This window comes from Euphorbia lathyris, chromosome 10 (genome assembly GCF_963576675.1).
Source record: "Euphorbia lathyris chromosome 10, ddEupLath1.1, whole genome shotgun sequence".
Taxonomy (NCBI): Eukaryota; Viridiplantae; Streptophyta; class Magnoliopsida; order Malpighiales; family Euphorbiaceae; genus Euphorbia; species Euphorbia lathyris.
In genome coordinates this window covers 963,137-973,642 of record NC_088919.1, presented here as the reverse complement: position 1 = coordinate 973,642, position 10,506 = coordinate 963,137, and the positions used below count along the sequence as shown (strand labels likewise).

Sequence of the window (10,506 nt, the reverse complement as noted above, 5' to 3'; positions counted from 1 at the left end):
TTAAGGATAAGAAATGATTTGCGGTGGTCCATAACGTTTTGCGGTGGTCCATAAGTATTCGGACCTTCTTATAAATTGTTGTCCTACTAAATTATAATTTTCATTTTGATTTTGTAAGAATACTCACCATAAAAAATTTGATCGATATAAGTTGTTATGTAATTAACTCTTATATGTAATTAACTCAATAAAATGAGTAAATTAGTGAAAATTAATTGTGCCCTAAAATATATTGCAACAAGTAAATCAATATATATTAATCATTTTAGATTGGATATATATTAACATTTTGGTTTAAGAAAAAATTAAAATTATAAAAAAATAATTATTAAAATTATATGATAATAATAATAAAATAAAATATATGAAAAATAAAGAGAAAAGAACTTTATATACTAATAAGAAACATATTATTCTTATTACTAAGAAAATGAGGAACAAAAGAAAATGTAAAATGAGAACCAAAACATGTAATTCTGGGAATCAAACTCACATCCTCACAAATAGCTCCACTATGCCTTTACCATTCAGCCTAATAATACATTTTATTATATATCTAAGTCTATATATTTTTAACCATTGTAATTTTAATAATTATCAAATTTAAAAAAAATTCTGATCGGAGACCCTAGGCGACATCTCCCTAAAGCCGGCCCTGGTTGAAAAGATAAAATAACCAATTTAAACAAGTTATTAAAAAAAAAGGGTTAATACACATATTTGCCCATGTGTTTTCGTGGACAAACAGATTTACCCTTAAATCAAATAAACCCACAAAACTATCCCTGAATTTTCCATAAACCTGCAATTATACCATAATCTGACGGAGCTGCTAAACGGGGATGACATCAAACCTTCTTGTCTCCAAAAAATTGGATGACGACAATCAAAATTCATTTGGTTTCTTATTTTTTTCTATTGCTATTGCTTTTGGATTAATTAGGAGGTTTAGACACCATTTTATTAGGTTGATTGAACTTTTATGAAAATGAATTTTGACCAATCTATTCTTCTAACTTGCTTTTAATCGAAATTGAATGTGCATATTTTTTTCTGTTTGTGATTGGTTGTTCTTATCTGAAGTTTTTCTGGAGATAAGAAGGTTTGATGTCATCGCCGTTTAGCAGCTCTGTCAGATTAGAGTATAATTGCAGGTTCATGAAAAATTCAGGGATAGTTTTGTAGGTTTATTTGATTTAAGGGCAAATCTGTTTTTCCGAGAAAACACAAAGGCAAAGATGTGTATTAACCCAAAAAAAAAATAATAATAAATAAGGTTTTGACATTTACATTAACTCTAACCGTTGCCATCCCCAACCAAACAAACATACCTTCGAACGATAATAATGATAAAAGGGCATAGTTGGTATTGAAAAACAGAGAGAATGAGATGGGAGTGGACACGTCATTTCTCGGGGCCATATATTTCTATTAGACGATAACCATGATCGGAAATACGGAAAGGAATTTGGAGTAGGCAGAGTTGGCAGAAACTTCTATTTCTATTTCTTCATCAATCCAAAAACGTCCCCTTCCATCCCTCAAAAGTCAAAATCACGTCGACTTATGGTAAGATCAATCAATACCCTTATTCAACTGCATATTTTCTGAATACCAATCGAGTTTTTTTTCAACTCTTTCACCGAATTTCAGTATTAGGGTTGAGTCCTCCAGAATTCAATCTTCTCCTGTTAACACCTTTTTTTTATTTTTTAGTACAGAAAAGAGATGAGTTTTTCTCTTTGTAGGCGTAGGATTTTCTTAATCGTATATGTCTTCCAGGGTTTCATTAGTCTGTGTACTGTTCTGATTCGGAGAAAATCCTTTCGTTTCTTCTTTTTAACTCCCAACTGTCTGTTTACAGTTCCAGGTATATTGCCGTTTATGAATTATAGAAATAAATTGGAATCTTGTTATTAGTTTTATGGTCGTTCTATGGGACACTTCCTTAATTTAGGTTGAGCTTGTTATTCTGTTCAATGGAATGAGAATACGGTGGAGGTGATTTTGGGGTTTAATTTTAGTGATCATATGATTTTTTGAAATAGGTCGTATTTCTGAATAATTTCGAGCACGTTTTCCTGAATGAATTTGCATGATAGTCTCAGGGACGGATATTGTATTTTATTTGGGCTCCAAGAGGAGGGTTGGTAAGCTTGAATTAACGCTGGAGTAATATTTTGTTACTCTGGTTAGTGGTTACCTTATCTATCGTTTGACTTTTAATACTAATGTCTTCCCATACTGTTTTGTTTATTCATTTACTTTGGGGTGGGGTGGTAATGCCAGGATTATATGATATGTCTGTATTGTTTCATTGCTGGTGGCTATTATTTATTTTGATGTGAACTTCTCTCTTTAAGATTTTTTTTTTTTCTTTTATATTGTGTTTTTGTTATAGATTGGAATAAGGAAATAAACTCTGGGTTGTTGCCTTAAGGTTGGACAGACACGTAATATTTTAATTGGGGCTGGAAGCTCAGTGGATTATATCTAGAGGGTGAGCAGCGTATTCCAGTTCTGTACTTAAACAGCTAACATTTCTTTTGTGTCTCAAGAAATGTCGAGCGGACCAGCTAGAAGGGTCTCACCCAAAGATATACAAGTGGTAAGCTTTGAGCTTCATCATCACCTGTATTAATATGAACCATGTTCTGCTACCTGTTTGCTTGTTGCCAATTAAAATAAGTCCTATAAATTTTTAATTTTTGAAATCGATGAGAATTTTTTTTGCTGTAACTAACATTCTAATCTAATAAGGTAGCTATAATCAGATTGTTGTAAAGTTATGGTGAACTTTTGGGCCAACCTATCAGACATGACCTATAAATTTTAGTTTTTGAACTTGACGAGAATTCTTTTGGTTGTCATGTTAGATTTCCAGCTGAAACTCTATGTGATTTTATCACTAGTAAAGATGAAACTCGTCGAAACTTAAAAATGCATTCCACAGATTTTATTTTTGTAAATTTTGTGATCCTGCTGAAGTCATGGATGAAACCGAGTTATATCCATAACATGCAATAAATGATCACAGTTGAACTTTGCTAACGAGATCAAAAGTTCAAGTGACAAGTATTGTTAGCTCAGAAATTGCGATCAAGCTAGATTCAATGAAAATTTAGATTCTCCTTTTGCTTCAATCCAACACTTTATGATCTAAATGTTTGGTAATTGATCAAATTAGAGTTATTATTAAGTTATTTTTTAAAAATTTAGTTAACAGTATTTATCATTAGGAATTGTTTTCTTGTGAGGTTTCAGCACATGTTATCAAAATGTTTCCTTGTTTTTATCCTTTAATGATTTGAATGTCACTATTTAGGTTTATTTTTGCAATTATTGGATTGATGTGAATCTTGTAGAAAATGGCATTCAATTCTCTTGGTTCAGTACTTACTAGAGGAAAAAGATGGATCAGTGCCAGAAAAAAGGGGCTAGTACGGGGACCTGATCTTAGGTCTTAGATTAACATAATTTTCCTTTACATTGACTATTTTATTTTATTTTTTCATTTGATAACAGCCATTAACTTAAAATAGAAATGGCTCACCTATTACAAATGTTGATGTTTGTACACTGACTTATGATTTGGTAACATTAATACATCAGTATGGATGGAACTAAGAGATGTCATATAAATTGTTTACAGTGGCAGAAACGTAATACAAGTTTAAAACTATAATATAATTCATGTCACCTTGCTACTAATGTACCATGAAAGGCAAGAAATAAGAATTTTATATTTCTTTTTTACACAGGTGGATGGAATTTTTGATGACTTGGGCATAATAGTTAACAAGGTGCATGAACCATAGTTTATCGTTTTTGCCACACTAAACAATTTAGACGCTGTCTCTTAGTTTTGTCCAAATTTGTGTAAATTTTATTGATTTTGATAGGCATAGTTTTTAAAGGCGAGTCGAGGCGATAAGGGATCGAGGTGACAAACAAATTAGAAAAACACAGAAAATAAAACCATAACTCAAATTGAATATTTTAACTTCTGAAGTTGTAAAACAAAATAAAACTTCTAGTCTAATAATAAGATCCTAATTCCTAATAACATACCCCCTCCATTCTCAAATAAGTGTCGTTTTAGAGTTTTTCACACAAATTAAGAAACACAATTAATATGCACTTAAATTAATAAATTTACATGGATTAACTAAATAAAAATTCTCTCTCCTATAATGGTTGGAGAAAAAACTTTGAAAGCTTAAAAAACACATAAATCAAGACAAAATTTAAATGCTTAGACCTAAAAACTATACTAAATTTTATTGAAAAACGAAAACGACACTTATTTGAGAATGGAGGGAGTATCAAACATCATCATCAGAATTACTAATACTTCCCTGCCTTGACCTCTTGCACATACTTCCAACAAGGATCCGTTCTTGTTGTTGCTTTGATGTATTAGAATTACTAATACTCATGTCCAAAAGCCTGCAAAACTTGGAAAATTAGACACTAGTAGCTACTGTTTCATACACTTCCAGAAAGTTTCACAAACTTTCATACAGTTTCATACTGTTTCACACACTTTCATACACTTGCATAAACTTATAACCTCCATAAATTTTCTTAAACATAACATAAGTAATAATAACAGAAAAATAATAGCAGTAGCATCATCAGCATAACTTTCATATACAGTTTCATCAGCAACAGTAGCATATTCAGCATAACTTTCATAAAGAATCCCAAAAATCGGGCAGCATAACAGTAGCCTCAGTCATAATAACAGAAAAATAAAGAAGAAAGTAGAAGAGTAGAAATTTGGGCAGCATAACTGTAGCATCAGTAGGATGAAAAAAAACAAAAAAAAAAAAAACAAAGGAGAAGGGTAGAAAGAAGAGTAGTGAAAAGTTTAAAAGGACAGTACCTTAGAGTGGAATGACGTAGATCGGTGGTGATGGTTGGCCGACTGAAGAAGATCGGCGGTGGTTGTGGTGAGAGTTTCTATCGAGGAGCAGTTTCTTTTTTCTTCTTTTCTTTCTATCGTTGACTTGCCTAAAACAACATTATATATTTCTTTTCTAATTTTGTTTTTCATTGAACAGAGACAAAAAGAGGACCTACCGCCTTAACTACAAGAGTAGACCGCCCCTCGCCTGAGTTGGAGAGGCGGTCGCCTCTTGTTAATCACCCGCCTTCTAGTGCCAGAGGCGCTGGAAGGATTGCCTGGGTCACCTCTCGCCTCAGGCAACCCAGGCTAATGCCTTTCACAACTATGTTGATAGGTCATGGAATAAGTGTTACCAAATCATAGGTCAGGCAAACAACAATATTTATGATAGACCAGGGGCCAAATAGTGCTTTGAGCCAATAAAAGTTCATGTTTCTGGCTTGCAATTGAGCTAATTGTAAACTCCAATCTGATGTGGAAAGCTGAGCCTCAAATCTGCAAAGGTTAAGGGGCAGGCCAAAATTGATAGTTAATGGATTTTGTTGGGGGTACTATTTTGGTAGTAAGCCTATAATTCCTAAGGATAACTTCTCCAGAATAAAATTTAGTTTCTAGGAACTTTCTTCAGCTTTTAAGTAAATTTGTCTCTGTAAACATGAAAATTATTTTTCACTCTAATATTGATTGGACTTGGCTCATATCATATCAAATGGCTAATATGGTTGAGTGAAATATTGTTTTTGTAACCAAAATATTGTTGTTCTAATTGGTTAAAATCTGTATGCAAGTATGATTTTCTCTTTCCAAGTTATGATGCGCTACACTTGTCAACATTAGATGCAGCTATTTAAGAAAGCAAATGAACACAGTACCAAAAATTGTTTATGTCAGGTATATTGGAGGAATATATGAATAGAAGATATTTGGCTTAATGCATATTTACACCCTTAAACTTGGCAAGTTTTGCCTATTGGCACTCTGAACTTTTAAAATAACCTACCACACACCTATAGTTGGCTTTAAAAACCTATGACACACCAACTATAGGTGTGTGATATGTTTTTAAAGCCAACTATGAGTGTGTGATAGGCTATTTTAAAAGTTCAGGTGTGCCAATAGGCAAAACGTGCCAAGTTTAAAGGTGTAAATATACATTAAGCCAAAATACTCTTACTTAGTATTTATTATTTAATGGGCTGCACCTCTTGGCTGCTTATCAGATGGTTAATGTAGATGTGCAAAGGAAAAAAAGAAGACAAAAGGAAATGTTTTGTTTCTGATCTTCTTTAGTTACCTGAAAGTGAAAAACAAGATGTTACTAACGGAAACGAGAGAAAAGGTTTGATAGAAAGAGGGAATGTTTTGATATTGGCTAGTCGTTGACATTTATTTCCCAGCAAAATATGGCAATCAATAGGTGAAAAGGATTGGGCGAAAAAAGTCTGAGATTTAGTTGCGCTATGACGCTGTGATTGAGGCCTTAGTCATGATGCCATGTAGAAAGAAAGTTTCTGCTATGCATGCTTTTCCTCCCATTATAACCTGGGTTATTGACTTTTTAATATTCTTTTTTGGTTTGGTCTCTGGATCCAGGTGCAAAATTTGATAGAACGGTGTCTTCAGTTGTACATGAACCAGAGAGAAGTTGTGGAAACATTGTTAGCGCAGGCAAAAATTGAACCTGGCTTCACTGAACTTGGTAACTGTTCTAACAAAGTTAATGTCTCTTGAAACATTATACCATGTACTCTAAATGTTAGCTTTTACCTGTCGTGGGCACACATTCAATGTAGTCTATTACTACAAGGCAAAGGGAATTGTGTGCCTCCTTTTCTGATGATGCCAAGTGAGTTGATTTTAAAGTCAGTTGCAGGTTACAATTGACTGATTCCTATTTTTTTTCCCTGTATGGCCATATATTGTTCCATTAATATTCCATCAAACAGTATCTGATTAACTTTATCCCTTAAGAAATTGAAAATCTTCCTTTGCCTTATCATTCTTTTGACTAGTAAAAATAGGTTCATGAGAAGTACCTGACCTGGACTGAATGTCTAAATGATGGGTAAGGATGAAGGGTGCAATAATCCATGTCTTCGTTTCTACATTGGTTATTCTTCAATATTGAATTAATGCTTCGACTATATGTCTAGGTATATAATGCATTCTATTAGTTTCGTGGTAGAGTTTTTTAGTTTCAAAGTAGAATGAAAGTGGGATAAAATCTTGATTTCCTGAATATTCTTATTGTTGAGAGCTTTTTATGCAACCAGGCTAGCATGAGCCCATTATAGTATTGAAAATGAAACCAAATTGAATTGTGGATTGAGTTTATGATTTGCTAGTCAACTTCTATAACTTTCTATAACAATTTCTTACCAAGCATAATAATAAATTTGTATGCCTTCACTATCTTTTCCCCTATTTTGTTATTCTCTTTCATTTCTTGTGTCATTCTTGCTTCGTTTCTTGTTTCTTGCTTGCCCTTACAACATAAAGGGGACCATCAAAGACAGCTGATAATTAGTGATATGGAGATGATTACTAATAGACTAGCTTTTAGATAATCCTTGTATTTTGAATGACGAATGAAAAAATGTTCCATTATGTAATATGTGAAGAAAAAGAGAAACTCTGAACTTCTTGGATGTGAAGATGGATGTATTAAGTTGGAAAACGATTTCTACTTATCACTTCATTTTTCTACTTGATGACTAGAGAATTTTTTTGTAATTTGCGCAACGGTAAAACGTTGTTGCCGTGTGACCAGAGGTCATGGGTTCGAGTCTTAGGAGCGGCCTCTTGCCAATTAAATTGGCAAGGGAAGGCTTGCCCCCAATACACCCTTGTGGTGGGACCCCTCCCCGGACCCTCGCTCAGCGGGGACGCGTAATGCGACCGGGCCGCCCTTTTTTTTTTTTTATAGTTATAAATTCTGAAACTGTTAAATGATGTAATTGTTTGATAAATACTAAATTTAAGGATATCAAGAAATTTCAACATGATTTTTTTTTGAAACTATTAATGAGAATGGTAATATATAAATATATTTGAAGAATATAGAAAACTATTTTTTAGAATAGTATTGTTGATAATGTTCAACTTCAAATTTGCTTTTAAATATTTTGACTTATTTCAACTTAAATAAGACCTGAAAGCCATGATGATCCTACCTCCTGTTAACCTCTCCCCTTTCTTTCTTCTCTCTCTTTTTGGTTCAGGGTTATGTATCTTAGAACATGCATCTTCATTTTATTAACAAATGACAGTTTTGTTGTTCTAGTATGGCAAAAGCTTGAAGAGGAGAACAGAGAATTCTTCAAGGCATATTATTTGAGACTAACAGTGAAGCATCAAATAATGGAATTCAACAAGCTGCTTGAGCAACAGGTGCGATTGATGCGCCAGATGAATTCAACTGGGGTTCCTTCTATGTCTAATTCTAATGGATCTCATATCGCATCAAGTAAGACTTATTTTAATTCTCATGTTGATTTTTAACAGCTCTAATCTGTTTTGCCATGTGTTCATTTGCTTATTATTAAGAATGCGTTCGCTTAAAAAGAATTGTGTTTTATGAAGTTTTGCTTGTCCAATGCTTGGCTTTTCAATATAGGATGCCATGTTAATTGAAATCATCTATGGTTTATTTCAACTCCGATTACCTTGACCACTGATTCCAATTTCCCTACAGTGCACCAGAATTCAGTATGCTATGCCCCAGAGCATACAGGATCAGCTCTGAAGCCAGAGAATTTGCACCATCCCTTCGGTTCCACCATGACTAATGCATTCACTAATGGTGGATCATCATTGCATTCAAATATACACACTGCTGTTGAAATGTCAGCTCACTCTAATAGAATTGATCCCCATCCAAACATGCTTTCAACACAGAGCTCCAACATGGGTTTAATGCAAGGACTGAATGGGGGAATGATCAAATCTGAAGCTGGTTATTCAGGGAATTCCCCTTATATGTTTGGTGCTGATGGCAATGTCATGGAAGCACGCCCATCAATTGCAGATGCATCTTTCAGTAGTGTAGAATCGAATTCACAAGCTCTGAATGAACCACTATTGGATGCTGACACTTCTTCATTTGGATTCTTGGGTCAGATTCCCCGAAATTTCAGTCTTTCTGATTTGACAGCTGATTTTGCTCAGAGTTCAGGTTTGTCCCCTCTATCTATGCATGCATTTTTTGTGCTAGAATCACACAGCAAGGATTGACTACTGTAACCACTCTTATACTCGGGTAAGTGATCAGAGGTCTTTGGGCATGTTCTCAAAGGGCCTAGACTTGAATGCATGCACCGAATGGCCTTGCAATGGGGGAACTTACTCTTTTTTCCCTGGGGCTCCCAATCTATCCCTTTATAGATTTCTCATTATTGTATTAGGTTAGTTATTTTTATTTTCTCAACTATTGGCTTCAAAATTCTAGATATACTGGAGAACTATCCCAGATCACCCTTCCTAGCATCAGACAACGACTTCCTGGATTCTCGAGAAAGAGAACATCAAGGTTTAACTTTTTTCTTCACCATTTTCATAATGTTCAATGTTCAAATTATCGCATATGAAGCTGAATTGGCTGCCTTGCCCTTACAGGAGACAACAAAAGGTTGGACACTATATCAGAAGGTGTGAGTTATGATGATTTTGGAAGTGAATAACTGTAGAATCTCAGGGGTAAATTCTTTATAACTTATATTGACAATTACAATTGGAAATAATGGAGCATTAGTTGTGAGTTCTCGGATTTTCATTGAACTACACTCTTTGCAGGGGATTTGTATATAGTAGCATATTGGAAGAACAGAAGCGTAAGACGTAGAGTCTTCTGGAGGCATTTGATTATTGTGTAAAATTTCAGTAACTACAGGTTGGTAGCAGATGGCACTTTTAACATTAGGGATTTATTATTTAGGACGAAAGAAGTTGAAATAAAGCAAGAAAGGTCCCTTTTTTTGTTCCAGCTTGATGGAATAATTGGTATGGTTTTAGTGTAGGAGGTAGTGGAATTGTGATTTTGGTGTGATTTTGTGATTTTAGTTTGTTTTTGTTTACAAAATTTTACTAGGCTGGTGATCAATATTGGAGGATCTCTTCTTCTCTTGGTATTAAATCTGTGTATAAATAAATGATTAACATTAATTATAAATTTAGAATATATGAAATCTAATGCTTGCTGGTTTTGGCACTTCAAATGTGGAAGATGCAATGTTATCAGAACATGACTAGACATTAAACAAAGTTTATAGTTGGGTCTTATATATATAATAAATCAAGTATACACTACTTGGAAATTAGAATTTAATATTGTAACAATTTTTGTATTAAATTATTATTAGTATTTCAAAGTTTAAGTTAGAAATATTTCGATGCTAAGCTTTTTATTATTTAGATAGAAAGTAAATTGTTAGTGGAATGAGTCTTATTATTTAGATAGAGAGTAAATAGTCAGTGGAATGAGAGTTAAAAAACAAGATCGAAGTCAGCCTGGGTCCTGTTTGGATTGCTGGATTGAAGAAGATTTGGGTCTCGATTTAACTGGTTGGTCCATCCGTGTTTGATAACATTGATTATTT

At 33.7% G+C, this 10,506-nt stretch overlaps 1 protein-coding gene across 4 annotated transcripts; it reads left to right on the top strand.

Annotated features, from left to right (window-relative positions):
• The first annotated feature begins 1,376 nt into the window (after nt 1–1,376).
• Nucleotides 1,377–10,118, top strand: LOC136208756 (uncharacterized). 4 transcript variants are annotated; one of them, XM_065999911.1, is made up of 8 exons: nt 1,377–1,569; nt 2,441–2,608; nt 6,506–6,611; nt 8,196–8,378; nt 8,607–9,086; nt 9,360–9,440; nt 9,527–9,607; nt 9,704–10,118. In XM_065999911.1, exons 2-7 carry the CDS (start codon nt 2,561–2,563, stop codon nt 9,589–9,591), a joined length of 963 nt encoding a protein of 320 aa, XP_065855983.1. In that variant the 5' UTR covers nt 1,377–1,569; nt 2,441–2,560; the 3' UTR covers nt 9,592–9,607; nt 9,704–10,118. The 4 variants fall into 4 exon arrangements, with proteins under 4 accessions (XP_065855983.1, XP_065855982.1, XP_065855985.1 ...); XM_065999910.1 differs by having other exon boundaries at nt 2,402–2,608; XM_065999913.1 differs by lacking the exon at nt 1,377–1,569 and adding an exon at nt 1,609–1,870.
• The last annotated feature ends 388 nt before the right edge of the window (nt 10,119–10,506 follow it).